The 27,953-nt window shown below is 51.8% G+C and overlaps 4 protein-coding genes across 4 annotated transcripts; 2 read left to right on the top strand and 2 right to left on the bottom strand.

The window, feature by feature from the left end:
* Positions 1–717: 717 nt before the first annotated feature.
* GUITHDRAFT_108698 (hypothetical protein) lies at positions 718–18,145 on the top strand (the record flags this gene model as incomplete). Its single annotated transcript, XM_005832354.1, has 5 exons — positions 718–9,113; positions 9,215–16,299; positions 16,360–17,837; positions 17,887–18,000; positions 18,047–18,145. 5 exons carry the CDS (start codon positions 718–720, stop codon positions 18,143–18,145), a joined length of 17,172 nt encoding a protein of 5,723 aa, XP_005832411.1.
* A 3,004-nt stretch (positions 18,146–21,149) lies between these two features.
* Positions 21,150–22,204, bottom strand: GUITHDRAFT_108697 (hypothetical protein; the record flags this gene model as incomplete). Its single annotated transcript, XM_005832353.1, has 8 exons — positions 21,150–21,230; positions 21,284–21,343; positions 21,393–21,444; positions 21,490–21,562; positions 21,630–21,737; positions 21,785–21,915; positions 21,976–22,049; positions 22,103–22,204. The coding sequence occupies 8 exons, from the start codon at positions 22,202–22,204 to the stop codon at positions 21,150–21,152; spliced, it is 681 nt and encodes a 226-aa protein (XP_005832410.1).
* Positions 22,205–23,163: 959 nt separating this feature from the next.
* GUITHDRAFT_108696 (hypothetical protein) lies at positions 23,164–24,537 on the top strand (the record flags this gene model as incomplete). The annotated part of the gene is made up of 1 exon (XM_005832352.1): positions 23,164–24,537. The coding sequence occupies one exon, from the start codon at positions 23,164–23,166 to the stop codon at positions 24,535–24,537; it is 1,374 nt and encodes a 457-aa protein (XP_005832409.1).
* A 356-nt stretch (positions 24,538–24,893) lies between these two features.
* GUITHDRAFT_108695 (hypothetical protein) lies at positions 24,894–26,796 on the bottom strand (the record flags this gene model as incomplete). Its single annotated transcript, XM_005832351.1, has 13 exons — positions 24,894–24,969; positions 25,010–25,059; positions 25,105–25,188; positions 25,327–25,404; positions 25,478–25,552; positions 25,667–25,725; positions 25,769–25,857; positions 25,916–25,961; positions 26,015–26,052; positions 26,108–26,205; positions 26,268–26,541; positions 26,587–26,643; positions 26,693–26,796. The coding sequence occupies 13 exons, from the start codon at positions 26,794–26,796 to the stop codon at positions 24,894–24,896; spliced, it is 1,128 nt and encodes a 375-aa protein (XP_005832408.1).
* Between the last annotated feature and the right edge of the window lie 1,157 nt (positions 26,797–27,953).

The raw sequence follows: 27,953 nt of genomic DNA, 5'->3' as shown, positions 1-27,953 counted from the left end.
CCAGGCCTTCAACTACTGTATCTATTTACCCGAAATTATTAAGTTATAAGTCACTCAGTTGTACGCCGAATGGTCGAGTGTACCTATTTTACCATTGCACTGAGTCTGCAGTTCCAGTACTGCTGGAGGACAGCAGTACTACATTTCCTGTACAAATAGGTAGCTGTTTTTACTACAAGTTGACGTTTTAAAACTCAAATGACGCGTCACCCACCACCCCTTCCATATAGGAGGCATCAGGTGGAGCCTCGTGGTATGGACAGGGTGGGTGCTGTCGCCGAAAAAAAGATTATTAGTAGTACCCCACCCCTCGGTCGACGCCGGGTCTACCCTACCCCCATCCGTCAAACTTGACGGTTCACTCGAAGGCCACGGCATTGGATCCATGAGCTCCTGATAGTTTTTATAGGTGAGTCTCTATTACAAGAAGGGTATCATCGTACCCTCTTGTTCCACGAGCGTGACGTCAACAGCCTCACCTATCCCCCTGCTTGACGACTTTCTTTTACTTCCTTCTTTCCCCCACCCCAGCATGCACTTCCTTCACCTCTCCCTCCTTCCCTTCCTCTGGTAGATCTCTCCTCATGCATTTCGCTCTCTCCTCTGCGTCAAACTCCCTCAATCCACCCGCGTGATTTCCTCCTTGAAGGCTGTATCTTGCTCGACCCTGCGTGCTGGTATAATTCCAAGATGGAGTCTCCTGAGGAGGAAGAGGCAATGAAGAAAGTCTCGAATCGTCGATACCGGTACCTCGCAGCTGCTGCTCTGATTCTGCTTCTTTTGGCTGGCATTGCGATTTTCGTCGTTTTCACCCTACCCAAGAAAGACATGATGCTTCATCCTCAAGGAATTGTTCTGCATGTCGCCTCTGAAAGAGATGCGATCGTGTTCAATGCAACCGCAACCGCCCCCTCGCAGGCTTCTATGCTGCATGACATTCAATTTGAATCAGCGATTTGCAATGTTTCTTTCCTCTCGGCAACTTACTATTGGCTGCACCTTGTGCAAATCAACATCGACGGGCCTGTTCAAGTCATGGGTCAGAGCTCTGACTCTCAGTCGCTCCGAGGAGGTGTCAACGTCACCGACGTCGACTTCTCGCAGTTCATGTCCTGGCATGGGGCGCTTCTCAGACTCAAGGTGGAATGTTTCCTTGAGGTGAAGGCCGACCTCTATTGGGGTCTGTATCAGAAGACGCAGACGAGAAACCTCACGAAATTCCTGAGTTATGAGATGGGGAAGATTTCACGTCGATCTACCGATTCACAATCCTTGGCCTCTGTCTTGAACCTTGCTCTGAATCTCTTTCAAGCAGAAGATCTCAAGGATTTTGCAAGCATGTTCGTCGTTCCTAAAGAGGAGATTGCTCTGATCTTGAAACCCAGACTCCCCTTAATCTTTGATTCGAGTGGATTGATTTCTGCTGTATACGTTCACGTCCCTGAAATCTCTTTTGATATAGGGGCCGAAGCGTTTTATGGGACCGAGTCACAGTTCCAGGAATCGAGCTCAAAGCAACCGAATGGAGTTGTAAGGATTGGGACTTTACCCACCCAGTGGCTGCTGATCTCGCAAAAGGGAAATGGCTCTACTCATCTCGATCAGATTTCTCGAACACGAGCAAATTTTTTCATTACTTGCGCTCATGGAAAATGCAACAGCAGCAGCATCCGGCCAATTGTACAAGTCTTTACGAACTATCTGACCACTCATCCTGTTTCTGGGATTTCAGTTACCTTTTTGACATCAGGTTCGAGCTCAGCGTTGTTCCGGAATCTGTTGGGAAGCCGAAATTCATTTTTCATCAAGCTGTATCCAGTGCAGACAAATTTTCATAGAAAGATGCATCCTCGATCCGGATGGGTTGGGAATCAGAATTTGAATTGTTTTGAAGCTGATTTTGTTCAGCGATGGAGACTTCAGGTTTGTGGCTCATTGGAAAACAATCTGATTTCAGAACAAAAGATACCAAATTTTTCATTTCTCTTTGATCCTCATAAACTACCATCCTTGGAAATAACTTTTGCGGACATCAGTTACTTCTTATCAGGGCAAGGTGATCCGGTTATATATGGTCATGCTAATGTCGCCGAATTCACAAAGATTGACCTGGTCAGGGCATACGAACTAATTGGATTCAATGCAGGGCAAAGTCAACCGTACCTCGATGTCCTAGACGACAGTCTCTCGCTGATTTGTGCCCTGGACGTTGAGGTAGGCAGCACTGTACTCGTCAAGCATTCGTTGGAAGTGGACATCGGGATTGCAAGTAAAACCGGCACGGGGAGTCTAGAGGGATCAAGCATCTTGTTTGCGATTGTCAGACTTGTTGACTCGCAGGGCACCATGAATTGGGAGTGGGTCAATACTGCAGCTAGGCGGCAACTTAACAAGGTGGATCAACTCTTCTTGTTGCCTTTGAATTGGACATTGTCTTCCAAGATGCAAACCAGCTCCCAGGATTGGTACATGGCAGATGCTGCCTTGCTAGCACGAGAGGTCAGAGAGATGGGGAAGATCGAAGGGCTGGCTAGCGTCAGCTTCAGCATCGGGGACTCAACGATACTGGACGGCAGCATTGATGGAGGGTTAGTACTCCGAAATGATGAAATAAGTATCAATCTTATTGCCAAAGATAGAAAAGATCGAAAAGAAAAGTTCCGAGTGACCCTCTTCCTAGGAGACAACAAGCCTGGAAACAACGGATTCGAAGGAATCTTCCTTCTTGCAGACATTCGATGGGAGAACCGATCTCTGCTAAAAACTGATACGAGCCTCAGTTTCATATTGCCCGGGCAAGGAAGTGTTGATTTGCAAGGAAAGATAAACTTTGAATTGAATTCTCATCGCTTGCTGAACTGGAACATCCATGCGGGAGCATCTTGGCCACAAATGTCCCTATTAGATGGGAATTTCGGAGCAGTGCTCAATGTAGAGGATAACAATCACAAATTAATCTACTTTGATGCAAATCTGATCAACAATTTGAAAGCAAACTTGCTATCTATGAATGGAGATGTCACTTTACTTTTCCAAAATAACAAACTCTTGCACTGGACGGGGTCGATAGCAGGCAAGTACACCAAGACCGACCAGTACACGCCGATACCCTCGAGCTCGTCGACGGAGGCCGGGACGACATTCGATGACGTGACGCAGAGAGAGGAGCTGCTCGCAGCCAACTACTCGACAAGCCTTGGGCTCGGGCCGCTAGCAGGAGGCGGCAGCCTAGAGTCGAGCGGAGGCCTGACCTTCTCCACATACTATCATCAAATCAGGGCATGTTCTTCGTCGTGCAGCTACGGAAGCTGCTGGTCGTCCTGCGACGAGCCCAAGACAGAAAGGAAGCTGCACCTGGCTCCAGGCCTGGTAGCGTTGTGGAACCAGAAAAAGAAGATCGACATGACCATGACGCTTGACGGGGCGACGCTGAATGAAGCTCTGGACGGGTCAAGCGTGCTCCATGTGGGCTATGACTCAGAGCCTCTGGTCGACTGGACGGGGTCGATAGCAGGCAAGTACACCAAGACCGACCAGTACACGCCGTGGCCCTCGAGCTCGTCGACGGAGGCCGGGACGACATTCGATGACGTGACGCAGAGAGAGGAGCTGCTCGCAGCCAACTACTCGACAAGCCTTGGGCTCGGGCCGCTAGCAGGAGGCGGCAGCCTAGAGTCGAGCGGAGGCCTGACCTTCTCCACATACTATCATCAAATCAGGGCATGTTCTTTGTCGTGCAGCTCCGGAAGCTGCTGGCCGTCCTGCGACGAGCCCAAGACAGAAAGGAAGCTGCACCTGGCTCCAGGCCTGGTAGCGTTGTGGAACCAGAAGAGGCAGGTTGACATAGAAATGTCTCTCAATGGAGTGGTGTCGGATGCTCGTTTGGCAGGGAGTAGTTCACTGAATGCTCTGATTGGATCTAATAATCTTGTTGGGTTTGCAAATGCTTCGGGTGATTGTCTTGGTTGGTCTTGCCTTCCGTCTGAAATCCATCTTTCTAGTAGCTGGGCTGAGAGTAAGTTGACCTCTATTGATCTTGTGATCCAAGGCTTGTTGAGCCGAGGATGGGACTATGCGCATGGAAGTGTTCTTGCCAGCCTTTGGATTGGTGAGAGACATTGGTTTGCCCTGGATGTTTGTGGAGATCTCCGCGAGCTAGTCATGCTCAAACCAGGGGGAATGGTGAAGTTGATTTCAAGAGCCGCTCTTCTAGGAAACGAACTGATTGACCTTAGCTTGATCGCTGAATATGATGTGAGGGGCAAGGGGTTAAATGCCAACATGACCGTAACAAATCTTCTGACTATCAGCAACCGCCAGCTGTATGCAATTGCTGCAGAGGGATCGTACAGTCTCAACGCTGGACCATATGGAGTTACCGCCAGATTGAGAAAGGATGGTGAGGAAAACTTCCTTCTGATCGGGAGAGGTGACTACGACTGGAACTCTGAACAGAGATTGTTAAATGGATCCATCACAACGATTCTGATTATACCCCACACGCCAGTCAAGGTCGACTTGGATCACATCGTCACTTTGAGCTTGGGCAACGGAGGGAAGTATGCAGGGGCTGTAGACGTCTTGGAAAGAAGAGGCGCTCCTCTCGGATTTCTCGTCCCTTCATTTCCTTCCCTCCTACACGTCAAAGCATCTGCTGTCCTGCGAGACATGCCTGACAACACTCCAGCAAGCTTCTTGAAACGATTTGCTCTTGCGACTGCCGGGCTGGATGTGGCCATGTCAGTGGCAGTCTCAGGGAAAACTGCTGTGGTTGTAACTGCACTGGTGGAGTCGGATGGAGACATGCGGGGAGACGAGACTCGCATGTCCTGCCTCGAGGTCGACCTCGGCTTCCATGGCCCCTTATGGATCACCTTGTACGGAGACTTGAGGTCGACTCGCTTCTCCCTTCCCTGGGCACTAGAGAGCTCCAAGAACTATGAAGCCTTGACAGCTTTGCTTCAATACATCTTGGTCAGCTGGCGGATCAACAACCTCATTGACTCGGTACAGGATTGGAATGGCTTGTACAAGAACCAAGTGCCTCAGTGTGACGTGTCGTCTGCCGGCAAGTTGCTCATCACTCTCGGTGACTTGCCTCATCCAGCATGGCCCCCAAAGGCAACCGGCATGCCGAATGCTGCGGATGTAATCTCAACCACACCCGAACCGACTTATGCGATGCCGTCACAGGAGCCCATGGCAACTAACATCTCGACGACGAGTGTCTACATTCCTTCATCCGAGAAGTCAGTCACATTCTTCGTACTGAAGCTTCCCTTCCTGACTACCGATGAAGATAGCAAAAAGCTTGACTTCGTTACTTCTGTTGCAACCAACATCAGTTATGTCAGTTCACAAGGCTTCTTTCAGTGTGCGATGATTGAATCTAGCAACAATTTGTTCAAGGTAACGCCGTCATTGGATTTAAACGGAAGCCTTCACCTGCAATTAGAAGGCAATGCTTCGGGAGACGCTTTCTGGAACATCAGTCTCGTGGATGGAGACCGAACCCACTACTCTCCCATTCCATTGCACATTGTGGTGCGTCCCGTCAATGACCCCCCGAGCTTCGTCGTCGCTAGCCAACTCCTCCTCCTCCTCGACCTCGGATCGAACCTCGTCCCCAACGCTCTTCGCAACATCTCCTTGGGAGCTCCTGACGAGGATCTCAGTCAGAACATCTCCTTCAGCGTCACCTTCCTAGGCGGGCCTCAGAACCTCCTCCTTAACACCCTCGCGATATCTCCGAGCGGCACTCTATCCTTCAATGCCACGTCGTTAGGAACAGGCTTGACTACTTTCTCTGTTGTTGCGCGTGACGATGGCGGGACGATGAACGGCGGAGTCAACGTGTCGACCAAGCAGGCCTTGAAGCTCGCAGTCGTGAGCAGACCTCGAAGCGTCTTTGACGTCGTCCTTACTCAGATCTCTCTCAATCGCGTGTCCATTCAGTGGTCATACAAAGATCCCGGCCAGGACTTTGAAGCGGCCCAGTATCATTTCAACGTCTCCGGGCGATATGCGAGAGCGTCCAGCGGCAGCTACTACGGCTTCGAGAGGATGGAGAACCTGACGGTCTGTCTGGGTGTCTGCAGCATCGTTCTTGATGACGTCCTTCCCAAGTCCACCCTAGCCGTTACAATCACGGCGGTCAACATCGCAGGGAAGAGCCCTGAGCAAAACCGGAGCATCGTGCTAGAGGATAAGAATGTGGCCCCTACCTTCTCAATCAACTCGACCTTCGTACGCCTCGAGGACGCCGGCCTGGTCACGATAGGCGGGGCTGCGTATGACATCTCTGCTGGGTCTCTCGACGAGGTGCAGCAGAAGCTGACTTTCATCGTATCCTCAAGCTCGCCGGCTGCCTTCACCCGCCTGCCTTCCATCGACCCGACCAACGGCAGCCTCACCTTCCAAACAGCCTTGAATGTCAACGGGAATTTCAACTGCACGGTGTTGTTGGTAGATGACGGTGGCACGCGGTTCGGAGGCGTCAACGTCTCGCAACAGCACTCGTTTGTCATCAAGGTTGTCCCCGTCAACGATGCTCCAAGCTTCTTGCTCAAGCAGCCTGTCATCACCCTCCTGGAGGACGCTGGCTTGTACGTCTACACCGGCTTGGCCAACAGCATCTCGTCAGGGCCAAGCGACGAGAGCTGGCAGTCGCTGACCTTCAGCATGACGTGGACGGGGGGGGCAGACGTTGGCATCTTCCAGGTCGCACCCTCGCTAAACCAGAGCGGGACGCTCATGCTCAAGGCGAATCCAAACATGTCAGGCACGTCCAACTGGACGATACAGCTGCATGACAACGGGGGAGAAGACAACAACGGGCAGGCATGGTCAGCGACACGCACACTGCAGATCATCATCGTACCGGTCAACGACCCCCCGAGCTTCGTCGTCGCTAGCCAACTCCTCCTCCTCCTCGACCTCGGATCGAACCTCGTCCCCAACGCTCTTCGCAACATCTCCTTGGGAGCTCCTGACGAGGATCTCAGTCAGAACATCTCCTTCAGCGTCACCTTCCTAGGCGGGCCTCAGAACCTCCTCCTTAACACCCTCGCGATATCTCCGAGCGGCACTCTATCCTTCCATGCCACGTCGTTAGGAACAGGCTTGACTACTTTCTCTGTTGTTGCGCGTGACGATGGCGGGACGATGAACGGCGGAGTCAACGTGTCGACCAAGCAGGCCTTGAAGCTCGCAGTCGTGAGCAGACCTCGAAGCGTCTTTGACGTCGTCCTTACTCAGATCTCTCTCAATCGCGTGTCCATTCAGTGGTCATACAAAGATCCCGGCCAGGACTTTGAAGCGGCCCAGTATCATTTCAACGTCTCCGGGCGATATGCGAGAGCGTCCAGCGGCAGCTACTACGGCTTCGAGAGGATGGAGAACCTGACGGTCTGTCTGGGTGTCTGCAGCATCGTTCTTGATGACGTCCTTCCCAAGTCCACCCTAGCCGTTACAATCACGGCGGTCAACATCGCAGGGAAGAGCCCTGAGCAAAACCGGAGCATCGTGCTAGAGGATAAGAATGTGGCCCCTACCTTCTCAATCAACTCGACCTTCGTACGCCTCGAGGACGCCGGCCTGGTCACGATAGGCGGGGCTGCGTATGACATCTCTGCTGGGTCTCTCGACGAGGTGCAGCAGAAGCTGACTTTCATCGTATCCTCAAGCTCGCCGGCTGCCTTCACCCGCCTGCCTTCCATCGACCCGACCAACGGCAGCCTCACCTTCCAAACAGCCTTGAATGTCAACGGGAATTTCAACTGCACGGTGTTGTTGGTAGATGACGGTGGCACGCGGTTCGGAGGCGTCAACGTCTCGCAACAGCACTCGTTTGTCATCAAGGTTGTCCCCGTCAACGATGCTCCAAGCTTCTTGCTCAAGCAGCCTGTCATCACCCTCCTGGAGGACGCTGGCTTGTACGTCTACACCGGCTTGGCCAACAGCATCTCGTCAGGGCCAAGCGACGAGAGCTGGCAGTCGCTGACCTTCAGCATGACGTGGACGGGGGGGGCAGACGTTGGCATCTTCCAGGTCGCACCCTCGCTAAACCAGAGCGGGACGCTCATGCTCAAGGCGAATCCAAACATGTCAGGCACGTCCAACTGGACGATACAGCTGCATGACAACGGGGGAGAAGACAACAACGGGCAGGCATGGTCAGCGACACGCACACTGCAGATCATCATCGTACCGGTCAACGACCCCCCGAGCTTCGTCGTCGCTAGCCAACTCCTCCTCCTCCTCGACCTCGGATCGAACCTCGTCCCCAACGCTCTTCGCAACATCTCCTTGGGAGCTCCTGACGAGGATCTCAGTCAGAACATCTCCTTCAGCGTCACCTTCCTAGGCGGGCCTCAGAACCTCCTCCTTAACACCCTCGCGATATCTCCGAGCGGCACTCTATCCTTCAATGCCACGTCGTTGGGAACAGGCTTGACTACTTTCTCTGTTGTTGCGCGTGACGATGGCGGGACGATGAACGGCGGAGTCAACGTGTCGACCAAGCAGGCCTTGAAGCTCGCAGTCGTGAGCAGACCTCGAAGCGTCTTTGACGTCGTCCTTACTCAGATCTCTCTCAATCGCGTGTCCATTCAGTGGTCATACAAAGATCCCGGCCAGGACTTTGAAGCGGCCCAGTATCATTTCAACGTCTCCGGGCGATATGCGAGAGCGTCCAGCGGCAGCTACTACGGCTTCGAGAGGATGGAGAACCTGACGGTCTGTCTGGGTGTCTGCAGCATCGTTCTTGATGACGTCCTTCCCAAGTCCACCCTAGCCGTTACAATCACGGCGGTCAACATCGCAGGGAAGAGCCCTGAGCAAAACCGGAGCATCGTGCTAGAGGATAAGAATGTGGCCCCTACCTTCTCAATCGTCTCGACCTTCGTACGCCTCGAGGACGCCGGCCTGGTCACGATAGGCGGGGCTGCGTATGACATCTCTGCTGGGTCTCTCGACGAGGTGCAGCAGAAGCTGACTTTCATCGTATCCTCAAGCTCGCCGGCTGCCTTCACCCGCCTGCCTTCCATCGACCCGACCAACGGCAGCCTCACCTTCCAAACAGCCTTGAATGTCAACGGGAATTTCACTGCACGGTGTTGTTGGTAGATGACGGTGGCACGCGGTTCGGAGGCGTCAACGTCTCGCAACAGCACTCGTTTGTCATCAAGGTTGTCCCCGTCAACGATGCTCCAAGCTTCTTGCTCAAGCAGCCTGTCATCACCCTCCTGGAGGACGCTGGCTTGTACGTCTACACCGGCTTGGCCAACAGCATCTCGTCAGGGCCAAGCGACGAGAGCTGGCAGTCGCTGACCTTCAGCATGACGTGGACGGGGGGGGCAGACGTTGGCATCTTCCAGGTCGCACCCTCGCTAAACCAGAGCGGGACGCTCATGCTCAAGGCGAATCCAAACATGTCAGGCACGTCCAACTGGACGATACAGCTGCATGACAACGGGGGAGAAGACAACAACGGGCAGGCATGGTCAGCGACACGCACACTGCAGATCATCATCGTACCGGTCAACGACCCCCCGAGCTTTTCCATGATCGGATCTCTTACAGTCTATCAACGTGTTGGAATCATATCATCTTCAATAGCTTGGGATATTTCTGCAGGGCCACCCGATGAGAGCAAACAGAACATGACGTTTGAAATGGACCTTCTGTCTGGTCGGTCTGATTTGTTTAGCGAGTTTCCTAGGATTGACCAGCAGGGTCTCTTAACCTTCTCCAGAACAACTGGGACGTTCGGAAGATCTGATTGGAAGGTGAGTTTGCGAGATGATGGAGGTGTGCTCAATGGGGGCATTTCATCTTCGTCAAAAGTATTTACAATGGTTCTTATCGGAATTCCTTCACCAGTCTTCAACATTCAGTATCAACAACCGAGGAATGGATTCGTTTTGATAACTTGGAACCATTCGGATTTTTCATTGACCAGACAAGAATTAGGGGAGACCTATAACTCTGCAAGAAGTTTTCTAGTCTCATTCACAGAGTGCAGATCCAGTTGCATTCTCACAGCCACTGTACTGGTCAAGAGCAGTGAGTGCTCGAAGATTTGCAATGTGACGATGCAGCTTGCGATTGGTGTCACGTACTCTGTCTCTATAGTGGCACAAAACGAAGCAGGTCAAGCATTGCCAGTTCTTGCGAATGTGTTTCTGCCTGACCTCACACCGAAGTTGGAGTATCTTTCGGTTTCAAGCGGTGACGTGTCACTCGCAACCCTCTGCACGGTCGCTATCAGCAATTTCCAAGAATCTGCTAGCAGTAAATACTTAATTCGAATCAACGACATCAAGCCTCTCCCAGTTGTAGACCTTTTCTTTGTTGCAGCAACTGCGTCGACTGCTCCCAAGGTCACATTGTCGTTCAACATCCCCCCCTGGAACACTACGAGTATTGTCAACATATCTGTGGGATTGATCGCAGCGCCTGACGTTCGTGTGATCTTTCCCTTCGAGTACTTCTCCAGCAGTGTTCCTCGCGTTTCTCTTGTCTTCCCTACCATGGCTTCGACTGCTGGCGGTGACTTGGTACGTATCACAGTCTCCAACGTCTTCGAGTCCAATCCCGACACCAGCGCCTGGCTCTTCAACTTGGGAAACACAAGCTTCCATCCCACCTCAGCAGTGTCCATCTCTCAGTCTGAAGTGTCGCTCATCGGGCAGATTCCTCCTCAGGCTCAGTTCACAAGTGTCGCTACCATAGACGTGCATCTGCTCTATAAGCAAGTCAAGATGAGTTTTCTGCTGCAGATGCAGCCTCCCTGCAACTATCGAGTCTTCTGCCCAGCAGCAAAGTCAAGTTACCTAGCCAATGACTACCTTCTCAAGTTCGACCCCCCCATGACCACGTCTTGTGATATGAAATACTGCTTGGACTCCTCAACCTTCACTGCGATGCGCTTGATTTCGTCATCCCCATCTACAGGCAGCACGAAAGGGGGAAGTCCAGTGCTGATATCGATCGCTTCAGACACTCTCATTTCTGCTTATTCGGGGGGATTGAAGCTCTTGTACAATGGGGTTCCGTTGGCCATCACTGTGGTCTCTACGATAAGGCTTACCTCCATGAACTTCACCTTACCCCAGTACGTGTCGCCATGCTGTTGTGGAAGGAACTACACGTGTGTCTCCACGTTTCAGGTTGTGGATCTGTTGACTACAAGAAGCCTATCGATACCGTTTGAGTTCATCGCAGACATCGAAGGGCCTCCCAACATCGTGTCGATTTACCCTGGATGTACGTCCTCGAGGCCAGACAGTTGCACGTCAAGTCCAGTTCTAACTTTGCAGCGATCCAGCATCCTGCTTGACCTTGAAAACTTCCCTAAGATTGAAACGCAAGGAGGCATTCAAGTCTACATCGACTTCAGCGTAGATCCAAACGCAACCGTAACGGTCTTGTCGAGCACGAATGCCTTGACCAAGATGAACATCAGTTTCGTGACACCAGCGTCTTCTGGTATTTTTACAGGAAGAATTTGGGCCGCTGGGTATGAGAAGAGTAACTCTTTTCAAATCTATGTGCAGAGTCCACCGAACCCTCAAGTGTTGAGTTACTTCCCAAGCAAGTTTGTGGAGGGCGACAGCATTCAAATCCAAGCTCAACTGAGCGATTGGTCATCCTACTTTGATTTAAGCAACGTCGAAGCCGTTTCATCAACCAACCAGACTCACCCAGCGGAGTTCAAGCTTCTCCTTGGCGCTACCTTAGGGTCTGCGACTCTCAAAGTTTCTTTCGTCGCAAGGCTGACAAGCTCCGAGTATCAGCTGAGAATTCAAGTCAGACGCGTTGCCAACCAGGAGACTTTCAGCATACCGTTGAACTTTCAGGTCTCAGCAAATCCCTACATTGGCTACGTATTCCCCAGCTCCGGTCAAGTTCTTACCCGCACTCGCGTGAATGTCGTGGTATACAATTCGTTCTCTATCGCCAACAGTCAGCTCTTCGCTAGCTTCGAGGGGCAGATCGTAACCGTCACAGATGTTGGTCAACAAGGAACTCAGAACACAAGCAGCAGGTTCCTCACCTTCTTGACGCCGAATGTTTCCTCTGTTGGAACCATCAAATTCTGTATTACCAGCAATCAGAATCAGTGTGGAGGTTTGACATCTCAATTTCAGTTTATGGCACCAGCACCATTAGCCTCTCGACGAGCTTCTTCTCAGGGAGGAACCAACATCTTCATCTCCTTCTACGGGACCAACGACGACTTGAAAGTCTATGCTTTTCTTCCCTCAAGACTCTCCGGTGTAGTGAAGTCAGAGTTGAAGGCTACTAGGACGTCTACCTGCACTGACCAAACATTTTGTACTCAGCAGGTTGCAATTGAAGCCCCCGTATCTTCTGATGGGTCAGATGTGCTTCTGCAATTGGAAAACGGAAAATTGTCTCCTCAGAACCTGGCAATCTCGTATTTTCTCATGCCATCAATCATCTCGGTAAATCCAACACAGTCGTCAGTGATGGGCGGAGACTCTGTCCAGATTTCAATGAAGAATTTTCCTGCAATCTCGACAGCCTTAGATGTTTCAGTTGTGTTTGATTCTCAACAAGCAAGAGTTATGCAAGTTTTGGGATACAATGACTTCATTTGTGTATCTCCAAGTCACAAATCCGTAGGAAGCATTCAGCTGTCCATCATTCCAACAAAGATTGCGAACGCGCAAGAGAAAGCTGACATGACAGTGACCAGTCAGTTCTCTTATTCTCGTCCGGATTCGAAAGTGTTGAGCATGATCCCGTCGAGAGGTTCTCTGAAAGGGGGTGCCATCGTGACCATGATATTCTCGCACTTCCCAACGAAATTGACCGAGACTGATGTCTCGGTCGTTTTCAGTAGCAAGCAGCAAGCTACTGTCAATCGTGTTGTACAATCAGACTCTTTCTCTGGAGAATCGATCGTCGAGTTTCTGATGCCTGCCCTTCCTGTCGGTCTGCAGCAGGCTACTTTGACGGTGTCTGACGGGTACAACTCAACGGCAGCTTTGTTCTTTGAGTCCTATGACGCTACCGTACAGCTGACTTGCAACCGTCTTCAGATGCAAAGTCTCGACGACCCGATCAAAGTGACAGGAGGTTGTCAGGGAGGAGTCGATGGAACTGACTTCTTGTTGATCGCTGTCACGAATATCGGGCAAATTCAAAGTTTCTCAGGTCTGGCAATCAGTTTTGGTACAGAATATGCAGTTATGGGCAAGTTAGTCAACTCCACCATGCAGAAAACGTTTGTGATAGTAGCTGTTCCAGCCAATAGCTTCTTTTCCAAGTCCACAGTGATAGACCTGAGCGTTACCAACGCGAAGACCATGGCGGGGATGAGCACCTTACAAGGAAGTGGAAAGTTTGAGTACATTGCAGCTCCTTCCGTGCTGTCAGCTTCTTTCGATGCGATGGGATCTTCAATTATGATTGTCTTCTCTGAAAGTACCAATATCTTTTCTCTCCCTGTGGCTCAATTGTCAACATGTCAATCCTTCCTCGAAATTGGCACCTCTCAACCTTTTGGCAAGTCAGCCAAGTGCACGTGGCAAGACGAACAGACGCTGAGCATCATTCTGTCCTATGACGCGACAGTAGCTGTCAATGACAACCTTCAGATCAAGATGAACCTCGTCAAGCACGTGTCAGGCCTCGGCCCCTACGTGAGTGGAACCGTCAAGGTCGCAAGTCCCAGCATTCTCATCAAACCTGTCTTTCAACTCTTGGGGCCCCAGGAGGTTGGCCCTTGCGACGATGCTCAGATCATGGCTCTAGGAACGTCGTCAAGGCCTCTGACCTTCTCCTGGACCTGCATGGGATGCCCTGATGTGATTCAATCCAAACTTGCAGTCACTGTGAGCGACAAGATTGTGATTTCAAGCTCCGACCTCGCTCAATCCCAGAGCTCCTACCGCATTCAAGTGTACGGGGTGAACTTTCTTGGAACGAAGAGCGAAACACTGAGCCTGCAGTTTTATCGCACATCCTTGCCCATCCCTGTCGTCAGCTTGTCAGGGTTCGACTTGTACAAGAAATCGGATGACATCCTGCTTGGGGCCCAGACAGCCTTTTCCAAGTGCAGCGAGGAGATGGAGTTGCAGTTCAAGTGGGAGCAAGTCAACCAGGATAACGCTGCGACTAACAATGGCATTCCCGCTTCTGTGCTGGCAAGAAACTCTCCGACTTTCTTTCTGTCCAAAGGAACGCTCGCGGTCCCCGGGTTGTATAAGTTGAAGTTGACGGTGACGCTGCCTACGACTCCTCCGACACAGACTGCCGTCAGCACTTCCTTCACTCTCTTGGCTTCCGATCTCATTGCCATTGTCAAGAACGGAGACTCCAAGATCGGCCGCTCGCAAAAGCTTTCCTTGGATGCGGGAGATTCAAAAGATCCCGACTATAGAGGAAGCTCGCCTGACGTCAACTTGAAATTCACCTGGACGTGTAAGGTGCAGGGGATGATGTGCAGGGACCGGAAAAGCAACAATCCGTTGGTCTTCGACAGCTCGTCTGTGCTGTCCATGTCTTCCGACGGGTTTGAAGTCAACGTGCAGTATATTTTCTCACTTGAGGTCATGAAAGACTCCAGGTCAGCCAGCACCAGCGTCTCCATGGTCTTCGTCGAAGAGTTCGTACCGCTCACAACGCTCACATCCCCTTCCACCATGCTCGTCAAGGGAGAGAACGTTCTGAACCCTCTGCAGACCCTGAACCTCCTCGAGTACTCCTGCACCTCCTGCAGCTCCTACAAGTGGCAGCTCATCGACCAAGGGACTGCGACGGTCTTGCCAGCAACGACCAACGAGCTTTTCTTGTCCTCCTCCACCTTCGTTCAGGGCCGTCGATACACAGTCCTTCTGACAAGCTACCAGTCGCCACAAGAAGGTCAGGTGTGTAACGGCCTGTGCCAGGGATCAGCTTCCTTTGAGTTCCGAGTGAATCTTGCTCCTTCGGGGGGTCAGTGTAGCGTCCAGCCGACGCAAGGGTACGAGTTGAACACACAGTTTGTGGTACAATGCGGAAGTTTCAGCGACGCTGATCTGCCGCTCTCATTTCAGTTCAACTACAAGGTTAAGAACGGAACCGAAGCCTCCTTGGCTCCATCCTCGTCCCCCATGCGCAGCCTCTACCTGCCCTCAGGCGAGATCAACATCTCCGTCATCGCCATCGACAGCCTCGGCGCTCAGTCGACTTACTTCCTTGATCTCGTCGTTGTGCTTCCCATCCCCTCCGTCTCTCCCGTCGTAGCGCAGCAGGCGCTGGACTCCTTCGTTCTCTTGGGGAAGACATCTGAATTCAGCAACTATGCCATATCCCTCACGCAGAAGCTCTCGAGAGACAGCTCGACGCTTCTCGCTCGTCGCCGTCGAGCTGCAGCTTCTCTGCGCGTCAATGATGTGCAGCTGTCAGAAAGCGCGTTGATCAGAAGCAACACTACCCTCTCACTGTTGCGAATCATTGAAAAACAAGTGCCATCAGCTGGGAACTTGCTGGAAAACATCGGGACCCTCTTCTTCCTTGTCAACAGTTCAGAACCGCTTACGATGGATGCAACTGTCGCTGCCGTTGAGATTCTAAGCAACACAACCATCTTGATCCCGCAAGTCTTGCAATATTCGCTAGAGAGAACAACGGTACAGACAATCATCTTCATTGCATCCACACTTAAAGATCAGCTGCAGCAATCTGTGTTGTCGATGTCAGAAAAGACGAGATGTATGAGCATGCTGGTTACTTCTGCTGCGACTGCGATGTATCACGGGATCTTCGACTTTATTGACATCAAGAACAACCTTGTTTGTGATCATACTTGTGTCCCTACCACCGACCACATCTTTACTTACAAGTGGAAATCCGCATTCACAAAGATTTTGCACCCTCAAGACATTGCTGTCGAGTCACTATTCATGCTAGCAAACATTTCAGCTGGCAGCTCTGCTGTTGTTCCAGCCAGTAGCGAGCAAAGCGCATCATTTTACACGTTCATGTATGTCTGGAGGACTCCGCTAGCGACCAACACAGACACGTTCATCTCAGACTCGCATGGTTTCATCCTAGGCATCAGTGACCTCAACGGCGTCCGGAATTCCGTCAGTCAGTTCGACTACGACGCGAGAATCCCTGTTTCTCAATCAGACCTCTCAAGCATCCTATGGAACTGTGTGATGTGGAAACAAGGCTGGAGCAGCGAAACCTGTTCGCCTGTTGGCTTCTCTCCCAACATTGCCCAGTGCTCATGCAAAGAGACAGGGTTAGTTGCTGTCTCGGTATCTTCTGTCAGCGTGTGTGGTAAGTTGCAGATACTTTGCGCAAGTCATAATTGCTCGCCCTGACATCTTTGACTTGTAGGTGATGGGCGAGTGACTGGTAAAGAAGAATGTGACGATGGCAACCGAGTCAGTCAGGACGGATGCAGTCAGTCCTGCACACTTGAGAGCGGATTCACATGTCAGCCCGGCAACAGCATACTCCGGACCCGATGTGTCAACTCCTCCTCGACAACCACAGCCTGCAAACCTCAGATGCTCGGCCCTCACTGCGAGACTCTCTGCCTGGGTGAGGTCGTCGGCGACAGCTGCACAGCAGAGACCTTAACCCCTCTCCTGGTGCAGCCAGCCGTAGTCGTTGGATCTCTCGGCGGCCAAGTCTCCCTAGCCAGCTGGGGAAATCTGACCTTCCCCAAGGACTTTTACGGCTCGACCCTAGACATGACCGTCAAGTTGTATGCTGGAGTCCCGCTAGCCTCTGGGTCGTCAGTCGGGCCGACTCTGGTGCTGGAGCCAACAGGCGCCACGTTCTTGAAGCCTCTCACGCTCTCACTCTCAACATCACACGTCACGGACTTGGTCGCGCAGCCTGTGGCCTTGTACTACTTGAACTCCCTCACCAAACAATGGGAATACGTGGAGAGCAGGGTCGATGTTCAGCAGAACCTCCTCACTGCTCAAATACTTCACTTCTCCGTGTACGCCGTGCTACGAAAGCCTCCCGAGAATCAGTCGCCGAGCCCCAAGGAAGCAGCTCCTCCTCCTCCTGCTGCATCCTCTACTCCACCTGGCACGACAAAAGACACCAAGAGCTCCAAGGTGCCTGTCATCGTTGGCGTGACGGTCTCGTGCGGGGTGGTGGCGCTGGTGGCTGCAGGTTTGTTCGCTTACTACAGGAGAAGGATCGCCGAGAAGCTCAAGGAAGGAGCGTCTCCGGCTGTCACTCCAGCCCCCGAGCCCGCAAACACCCAGGAGAATCAGGTCAACGATGAGGGCCTGGAACCATACTTGGAGTCACCGATGGCCGACGCCTCCTCCCGATCGTCATCCTCAGAAGATGATGAAGAGATCGGCAGAGATCGAGGAGACACCGACAGACCCCATCTGGACGCGATTCCACCAGGACATGTGGCACAGATGGTTGAGAAACAGAATCGGTTGGTCCTTGAGAGCTCCAAGACCGACAGCGAGGAGAAGCGACCGCAGAAGCTCAAATCCTCCTTGGAGTATCAAGACAAAGTCAACGACGAAGACAAAGACAAAGGGGATGAGGACAAGGAGGAAGACAAAGGGGAAGAGGAAGATAATAAGGAGGAAGGCGAAGGAGAAGGAGATTATGATAAGAAAGGCGAAGGCGAAGGAGATTATGATAAGAAAGGCGAAGGCGAAGGAGATTATGATAAGAAAGGCGAAGGCGAAGGAGATGATGATAAGAAAGGCGAAGGCGAAGGAGATGATGATAAGAAAGGCGAAGGCGAAGGAGATGATGATAAGAAAGGCGAAGGGGAAGAGAAAGATCATAAGGAGCGTCAGGAAAAGCCAGCTGGCGAGACTTCTCCGGTATTCCCATGAGAGCGAGCGAGGCTTATTTCTTGACCTAACCTTTCAGGAGCAGCAGGAGCAGCAGGAGCAGCTCCCTCCCCTGGTGTCCACAAGCAAGGAGGCAACAGCAGAAGCTATGGAAGGAAGCCACCAGCCTGAGCCAGCGGCTCTGCCGGTCGAGGTGACTTGTTATCTCTGTGTGGTTCTTTCGTTGACAAGCGCTACAGCATGATCAGGAGCTGCGAGTCATGAGCTACTCGCTTGTATTCGCAGAGCCTCAGCGATCTCTGGGGCCATGGGGGCTGGACGGGCCCCACAACTGCTAGTGCGAGAGGTTGAGAACAGCGAGAACTCTGACAGTTTGATAACGACACGAGGGACAAGTGTCGTTGATCTACCTGCTAGTGAAACAACTTGATACCTCTCTGATGCTACACACACTCCCACTAACATGTGGAGTACTCCGGGAAAGCGAGAGCTCGCGAGGGGCGAGTGTGCTGGTGCATCAGGGAGCACTTCCCCTAGTCCTTCCCTTAGCCTAGATAAGGATCAGCCTCTGCAGCTAGAAGGGTCTGTTCTCTCCTCATGTTGTACTCCACGTGGATCTAGCATCGGAGGAGCCTTGAGCGTTCGCTGTAGAGGTGTGCTAGCCGTAAAGCTTCGGGGTGTGACACCATGACATGCGGCCTCCTCAGCAGCTCTGACACCCTCTGACACCCTCCATCATCATGAGCTTCTAGTCTCATTTCTATCTATCGATGAGGCACAATCGCATAGGCCGATCGAAAGTCAAGTCGTTTTGGTTCCAGCACGAGCAGTCAACGCCTCCTAAGACGTTTGAGGGTATCGTAGAAAATCTCTTTCAATTCAACTCTCAACGACTCTGATATTTGGCGACAATTCCTCACGGCCATGTTGTACCTGGAGAACACTCACACCCTGCAAGCCCCGGATGGTCCCGGGCAAGAGGAGGGAGTCCCAATACAATACAGCTAGGAATCCCAGAGCACAGCTTCCGTAACAATAGGAGCAAGTTCCAGTTGACGCCGGGGTAAGGATTGTTTGCAAACCTCATCTTCGTTCAGTCGCTTTTAGAAAATACATGTCTGACCCAAGTAAGAATCGATGCCATTGATGTGTGCGCCCAAGACCAACACACATCACGCGTGCTCGTGACTAGAGCTCATCTAACCACTCTAGTGTGTCTTACGATCGGGATGAAAACCCCCTGGCCGTCTGCTGACTGCTTGCTCGAGCACCGACACGCTGCCAGGACTTCCGAAGTAGACTCACTGTGAGTCAGTTCTCCGAAGTTTGGCCGTATTATTTCAATCTTTATTGAATATTTTAGTCATAGATCGCTCTGCTACTGAAAAAGGTACTGAATGTCTTATTAACTAAAAGATCATGTCTTAATGCGGCAACAACCCTACTACCCCATCATACCAAATGAATAAAAAGGGTCATAATACCCCCACCCCATGGAACTAGGGTCATTTCACCCCTCCATCTGTCACTGGTGATCCTCAGATGCGTCTTCATTAACCCCTACCCCCCAAACTCGAAGCTTGTACCCACCCCTTTGAAATCGGTCCGGTGGAATCGCCACGGCCGTCCCAAAAAAAAATACCTCCACCCCCACACCCCCACAATGCACTTACGAATGCTGATCACCCCACCCCTCCCATCTATCTCTATCACTACGCCTTGTGTACCCGTCCCTTTACAAGTCGAGCCCCTAGAGAGTTGAGACCCATCCCAAGGTCTACCCACCCCTGTCCCCCTTAGTTTCTACTCACCTTTGATTTTAGTACCCCACCCACACAATTCGTAAAGCATGCTAATGACTACCCATCCACTCCCGCTGTCCGCTTCATAAACTTACTTTTATAACCCCCACCCTCTCAAAGCAACCAAATCACCCTCCTCCTTCTGACCCTCTGCAACTACCTCCGGACCCCTACCCCTTACACGTAATCGCTAGTCCCACCCGTGCTCTAGGGTGGTACCACCAATTCTGCTTGCCAGACTTGTTCTACAACCCACCCCATGATGTACACCCCCACCCCCCCATTGAGCTTTCAACATCAAACTCGTCTCAATCTGCTGATAAAGAGGGGCTGCATCTAAGCCCCCTACCCCCTCCTCAAAGCCTCTATCCTACCCCCTACCTCCTACTACATAACCCCTTCCAGCAACGCAAACGCACAGGACCCCCTACCCTTATGCTTTCGCGTATCTTCTACACCCCTACATCATAGTACAAAAATTTCCTAAAATACCCGGTATTTTGACAAAGTATGACCACCTGTACCCCTAAAATTACGAGGCATTTTCGTTGTTTCCGGTCCCGACCCCTCATTATTCTGGTACCCTACCCTTGGGATGCTGTCCCTTCGTCACAGCAGCCGGGGGGCGGAAAGCAAGGGGTCATAAAGATTAGGGGTAAGGTAGAAGATCGTCTAAACGCTGGAAGGGAAAACGGTGGGGTCATAAGATACAGAAGTAGGGGTATAGATGCATGGACTTCAGAGAAATACTGTGACATGGAGGGTGGGGTGTGACAAATAAGGGGTAGTGAGAAGTTGGGTAGGGTGTGGGAGGGGTCGGGGGGTCCCTCACCGTTGGACAGCAAACTCTATTTGGTTCCCTGCGTCACAACCTCCCTCCTCATAATCCCGCCCGACCACCTACTGCTCCTTCGCAGAGCCAACTGCTTTCACCGCGCTCTCTTCGCTGTTCCCGTCAGCTGCTTCCAGCTCTTTGTCTTGCTCCAGCCACTTCAACTATCGATTCGTTCGTTTGTGGTGCTTGACTTGCTTCCATAGTCCGTCTCAGCCTTTTGATTACGAGTCCGTTAAACGAGTATCACCTTTCGCCAAGTTTGATTCTGTACTTTCTCAAGTGTTTATCATGACCGTCGTAACTCAGCCAACCAAGGATCAGACTACTCCTGAGGTTCCTAACGCACTTCGTGAGCTTGATATTGACGATCTCAACTGCGAGTCCACCTGCCTCAGAGCACTTTCTTCTTCCTTCTGTCCCGACCCGGTCGACGAAGGTAACCTAGTCTCGGACAAGTGACATCAATGCCTCATTTTCTGGTCGAGTTGTCCTGTTGTAGAAGTTTTCCTCGATGTTTTGGTTGTACAGTACTACTGCAGAATTTTGTGAAAAATGTGTAATATCCCTAAATGAATGACTGTTGTAGTATGCAGATTAGAATGGTTTTGTTATTTCGTGCATCTCCAATCACTCATCACTAATTTTCCTCGAAGTAATGAAATCATTTTAAACGATCCTTCAGTTTGCTTTCAACCCACCACCACTTCATGCAGGACGGTGCTTCCCTGAGGATCTGAACAACCTCATTGCCACGAACTCATGGTAGAGAGTCCAGGTGAGAGCCGCCTAGCATGCTCGTGTTACAACAATCCGTCTCGTTACAGTCTGCCTTGTCGCACCTGCACGCTGCGCTTCACAACGCGGGGAAGGACCCCGAGGTGAAAGAAAGCTCCAATCCCCTACGTGTCATGAATGACCAAGAGTGGAAGCAAGGAGAGTGTAACCAACCTCGTTCTTGTACATGGAACGAACGACATGCATGACGCTCATCCCACCTCCCCTGCCCAAACTTTGAGTGAGGCCAATCAACTCCTCTTCTCCTCACCCTTCCACGTTTCGCAGCTGCATTCTAGTCCGAACGACATCAGGAGGATTGGTCAAGATCGTAGCAAAAACTCCTGCAGGCAAGGTGAGCGACAGATGGAAATATTTGGAGGAGAAAGCAAGAAAAACGCATCGACTCACCCGAAAAAGCGCCAATGCAGAAATTCAAGAGAGGGCGGGGGATCATGGTTGCAACATCGAGAGGTTCTATTGCGGCTTTCGACTTGGAGTAGAGAAGGAGGTAAACGCCTGCAGACTCTTACGAACGACTGGCTCTCTCTGTGCTAACCAAGAACCTGAGAACGGAGAGTCTCGTAAGATGGTCGGAAGGAAGCCGCGGAAGAGGGCGGTCGGGTGCTCGGCTCGCGCGATCCCTCTCAAAGTCTGGATGATTCCGTTGCCATACCATCGGTCTCCTGCTTCGAAACTGTTTGCCTTCATCAGCTTCTCCTCTGCACTAGCTCAGGGGAGGACATCCGAGTCTTACCGCGTCTTGACGACCGTGAACGGCATGACGGCTGCTGCTGCCAACCCTCGAGCGAAAAACCCAACAGAGAAGATCTAAAGCAGGCATGACCTTGAGAGCACAGAGAGGTATCCAAGGAGATACAGACCGTGAGAGAGCTTTGCTGCTGCGGTTGCTGCAGCATGCCCTTATTGGATTCCAACACAACAGGAACGTGAAGATGGTTGAGGCAGAAGAAGTAAATCCCCATTCCAGTACCAACTCGTAGAACTGCGAAGTTATCACATGCGTGTGAGAACGAAACGAGAGGAAAAGCAAGAAGTCGCACACAGTCTCACATCACCTGAAGGAACCATCCCATTCCATAAACCTTTCCATCCATGTTGGTGCACAATGTTTTTACATGCGGCCCAAGTGTTCAACCCCTGCTTCGATGGAGCTTTCTGCATCTCTGTCCGGATTACATCCAGTGGTTGTGTGGCAATAGTTGTTATGACACCCGAGATGCAGCCTCCCATCAAACTTGTGGAAGAAGAGACAACTTGTCCAGACGGGGACTGAGGTGCCATTTGATTCAAGTTGGATTTTCTTTTGAATCCGCGGACAACTCTTAGGAGACTTTCTTGTCAAGTATGATCTTGCCACAGACACAAATAATAAATCAATGAGAAGATTGAGACTTCTTTCGCTTCATCCGTCCCTTGGAGGAACAACACCAATCAAGTATAGCAAAGTTGTCCCAACAAACGCTGATGATATCCGCCCCACGTCTTATCCCTGCTTCTTTCAAATCATACTTCAAGGGCGTCTGGGATCTATCACTTCTGTCCTGCTTCCTCTCTGCAGCTGCCATGGTCTGCTCCTCTCTCGCCTGCCCCTCCTCCTCCTCGTTTGTCGTCAAACTTGTTCCCCGACATGCTTCACTCCGGCCGCCTTCAAAAAAAAGACCTGCTGTAAAAGTAAAAACAAACAAACCAATACCTACCCCACCCCGAAGAATCCCTTGAATACATGGGGGTGGGGTCCACGTCGCCGGACAAGGATTGGGATATGGCAGGGCAGAAAGAAGCAGCGAAGGAAGAGTAGCATGTAGCTGACGGCAGCACATGTCTGATTGCCGATATGAGATGGCGACTGACGACATGAAGAGAAGAAGCTGAGAAGAGGTTGCAGGAGGGCTCTCTATCGGTCCTGCTCTGAGCACTCGCGATGTCCGGTCTGCTTGACGACTCCTTTGGCGACGGCCTTATGAGTGGAACCTTCCGCTGGACATCTGCTAAGGTTCTTCCTCCCCTTCCTCCCTTTCCGAAGCCGCCACTGAAGGTGGAGACTATGAAAGGCTGGGGGAGGTTCTTAGAGACCAGAGACCCGTCGGGCAGTCTCACCACCATCGCCAAGTCAGATTCGTCCCTCCTTGACGGCCTTACCTTCCCGGTGACGATGGCGTATGTCCTACAGAAGTTTGGGGGGTGCAGGCGAGAGCTAGAGGAGGAGGAGGAGGAGGAGGAGGCGGGAGACGACCACCAGTGCAAGCGTGACGGAACGCGGGGAAGGAATGCAGGAGACAACGAAACCGGGTTGGGAGAGGCGACGGGGAGAAAGAAGCTGAATCTGATAGTGCTGGGAGCATCGAAGAAGGCAGAAGAAAGGATCCTGTGGGACACCAAGTACTGGCAGGAGGTCGCCTATCTCTTTCCCCATCACGATCTGCACTTGTTCCTCATCGGTCCCGAGATCTCTTCGACCAAGTCGCCTCAAGAGATCAAGAGGAGGGTCGACATGCCGTCAAACTTCACGGTCGAGCTTCTTCGCTTGCAGCCTCCCTGCGCCAGCAAGTTTCTAAGTCAGCATCCCGAGCTCGACAGCGCCAACAGCATGTTCTTCACCTTCAACGGCGGGTTCGGGAGCTTCGTGGAGACGGGGGACATGCAGCTGCTCAAGAGCTGGTACCCTGACCTGCTGCGAGTGAGCGAGAGCGGCATGAAAGCAGCCTTCACTTGCGCCAACGACTACATCGACGTGGTGGGAGAGATGCGAGTGCATGAGGAGATGATCAAGTCCAGGATCGTTGCTGTGCCCCAGCTCAACCCGTACCACTCTGGGAGCACCTTCGTGGGAGAGGCGGGGAAGGAGGGGAGCTGGTTCAGTGGGAACTACTGTTTCTACGTGATACAGGGTCGGGAACGATCAGATGACAGGGAGGAGCGGAATGAGGAGGATAGGGAGGGAGAAGAGGCTGAGTCTGGGCACTGTTTGGGAGCAAAGGGGCAGGATGGTGGCGGAAGTCAAAGGCAAGGTGGAGAGACTGAACTGAACAAGTCCAACGAAGAGAGCGGGAAGGAAGAGGAAGAACAGGAGACTGGGGGGAAGGACAAGGAGATTGTGGACGGAGGAACCGAAGGGAGTGAGGAAGTCGGGGTGGAGGAGGTGGAGGAGGTGGCAAACGTGGACAGCATTGTCGACTACGAATTCCAGCATGAAGTGCTGGAGGGAGGAGAACAAGTTCTCATCATTGTCATTCGATTCAATGAGGATACATCCATGCAGCATCTCGACCTTCAGGTCCCTCCTCCTCGCCCTTGAGGGCGCCTCCTCCTCCTCTATTCCTGCTGACACCCAAGGTAGATGGCAGGGAAAGAGATCATCTTAACGCAGAATCACCGCAAGATTCTGCAGAAGCCGCTGCCACTTCCCGTCGATTCTGAGGACGTGCGGGCAAGGCAAGTCAGCTGATTCTTCTCCTCCTCGTGACCTCCTGGCGCAGGTTCTCCAAGCGAAGGAAGGAGCTAAAGATAACAGCCAAGATACTCGTGTAGGAGAGAGGGAGAAAGGTGAGGAGCGAAGAAGTTTATAGGATGATGACGAGGGCGAGGGCGAGGGCGAGGGCGAGGACGTTCCAGGGACAAACAAATTTAAGTTCAATCTTAAAGTTTAAAGTTTCACTCAGCAAGCAAGTTGACAATGAGCTTTCTGATCTCCTCAGGGTTGAGTGTACGAGTAAGGGCGGGAAGGATTCTGAAGTGGCATCGGGTACATCATGGCGGAGTTCTTCGACCCTCGGATACTCCCAGGCAACTCCACTGGTGCTTCCTTGGTGGAGTTAAGCTGGGAAAGGATCAGGGGGGGTCAAGCAGGAGCATGAGGACTGACCGTGTCAAGTTGGGCTCCGATCCTTCTCACTAGAGCAACGACATTCATGCCTCCTCGGTAGATGAGTAGGTTACAGATGCTCCCCTGCGAGACACTCTCATCAATGTTTCCGCATCATGTTTCCTGCTTCCCTGAATGACTCTTAGGACTCTCTATCTTCATCTCAGCTCTCGCATTCATCACACATCTCTGCGCGTCCTCTCCCTTCTCCATCCGCTCTACCTCTGGGCCCAGCGTGAGGCGTCGGATCGTCTCAAGATCCCTGCCAACGATGCTGATGCCGTCGATACTTCGGATGACCTGCGACGGTTGAGTGACGTCGGGGAGGAGGAGGTGGAAAGATGCTGAGGGAAAGGAAAGGCGATGGTCTTACGTCTCCGATTTGAACTTGTCCCGAGACCGACGCTCCAAATCCAGGAAGAATCTCATCGACTATGGCGTATCCATCCTGCGAAAAGATCAGCAAAGACAGGAGTCTGCGACTGCCTTTTGCCTGCTGCTGTAGTCCTATGCCTAGACCCACTTCGTTGGCCGTCCATGTGACTGCTGTCTCCTCGTCTACCGACTTGACAGCGGGCAAGGTGCGTTTGAAGTACAAGATAGCGAGACCAAGGAAGAGAGCTGAGGGGGTGTGAGACGGAGAGAGGAGAGGAAAGTGCAAGACCAGCAGCGACACAGCTCAGGACGATGGCTACGATCTGCCAGGCAGGAATGGACTGACCAGGAGCTGGAGGAGTTGTTGTGATGTTGAGGCTGCAGAGGATCTCAACAGGTCAGATGAATTGGAAGGAGGAGCCAGTAGAAGCACAACCAGATGGAAGGAGGAGCAGAGAGAATCATGAGCAATCCTCCTGTTCCTATGGGAGGGATCAGTACGAGAACGGCAGCTCAAGACGTGGAGAGAAATCACCACAATATCCTGCAGAAGTGACGGCAGATGCGCAGTCGCTGCTCAAAAGACAAAGCGATGAGAATATGGAAATCACATGTACGCTAACCGCACCTATAAGGATTGAAAGCATCGCCATTGAGCACGTCGGTAGGAATCGAAGCTGAGACTGTGTTCTCTGTTTGATTTCGCACGCTGGAGCACAACACATTCTGTAGACGAGCAACAGAAACAGCTTCACAATGAAAGAACAAGATCATCATTTATGTCATACCCATTGTACAGTCTTCTTGTTTAACCAGAAGACCCTCGGCTCGAACACTGTGCTCTGCCTCCTGCTTGCCGCCGTCGTCGGACTCTCGATCTGAAGCTTCACGGTGATGGCCTTGAGAGCTGCGGCTCCGTATTCGAGCTCTAGAATTCGACTGGAGCCACTGTATGTGAACGACTGCACGAGGAAGGGAAGCGCGGTGGTGTTGTACGTGACTGCCGTCAAGCTGACTACAGTCAACCCTAGGAACGTCCCTGGTTGAATGGTGCAGGTGAACCTGAGTGTGAAATCAGCACGACTGCCGCACTGGCAAGCCTATCACTTTGTGCCGTTGATCTGCAAGGTAGCGACTGCTGTCGGCTTCACATCTAGAGTGACTCTACACGAGGCACGGTCAGTCGAGTATGACAGAGGCGACTACTACTCACGTCGCGTTGGTCGAGTTTGTGGAATTCGTAGCCTGAACGGTTTGGTGGCAGTGCAGCAAGCAACAAGCCGCGAGAACGATCGCGAAAGTTTGCGGTCTCGACATTCTTTTCTGCGTTACTGAGAGTGTTGGGGAAACGAGAGGAAGTGGACGATGAAGCCACCAACAAGGATGTTTAAGTCACAGTAGGATCCAATTCACCGGCCTTCCGATCGCATTCACGACCGATTCATTGGACGATTCCGGATGAGGCCGTCTCAGAAAATCTTCTCTGGGATTTCGATGCCTTCCTTTCGGACCTGGTCGCCTTTACGAACCTGCCCTGCAAGCGATTCAGAAGATACAAAAGCACAATTCAGGTTTTGAATTCGCAAGCAGAGCGTACACTATCCATGAGACGAAGTATGGGCGTCTCTTCAGTAACAAACTCGTCCATCTTGTACTTCAGAGATCTTCGATACTTCTCAACAGGGATCATTCACACCACTCGAAATCCAGCAGGGGTGTATCGGTCAAACGCACAATCTACATCGTCCTAACTGTTCCTGCTCCAGCTGATGGACCTCCTTCCATCGCTCTCGATTCTCTAGAGTCTAATCATCATCGTCCTCGTCCTCGTCCTCGTCCTCCGCATCCTCCTCCTCCTCCGCATCCTCATCTTGCTCCCATTGTGCTCTTGAGCATAGCTCCTCTGTCTCAATCTCCGGTCCGAAGTCCACCCCTCCTTCTCTCGAACCAATATCCGTGTGGTACCCTCCATGCTTGCACAAGCTCTGCGCGACAGTCAGAGTCTTCAAATTCCCCCAAGTCATTCCAATAAAAAAGCTGATAGTGGACCACTCCGTGTTCCAACAAAAGTATGAAAGTACCCCCTACCCCTCACAGATAATATGACCCCACCCTCTCATAGTTCTGCGTTAGTACCATTCGAATGCAGCGACTAGGTCGGAAAGAGGGTGGGGTTGGTTAGTTCTGCGTTTTTAGTGATTGAACTTTGAAGTACAATTTTCCTGCTCAAAATTTTTATTATTGTGATGGCATTTAAATAATTTGTAAAACTGGGACAGTAACGGCCAAACTAAATAAATAGCGTTGAGTGAAACTGACTCAGTACAAATCTCCACCCCCACCCCCCCAAATTTCGCCATCCGACATCCGAGCGATCCGAATCGCCGGAACTGGAAAGGAAAAAAAAAGTCAAACAGACTGTCGGCAGAACTGGCGGCCCGGGCCTGGCCGCCGGGGCCGCGCAACATCAAGTT

The sequence above is a fragment of the Guillardia theta genome (assembly GCF_000315625.1).
Source record: "Guillardia theta CCMP2712 unplaced genomic scaffold GUITHscaffold_35, whole genome shotgun sequence".
Lineage (NCBI taxonomy): Eukaryota > Cryptophyceae > Pyrenomonadales > Geminigeraceae > Guillardia > Guillardia theta.
The sequence above is the reverse complement of the archived record's forward strand: the minus strand, read 5'-3'. Positions and strand labels throughout refer to the sequence as shown.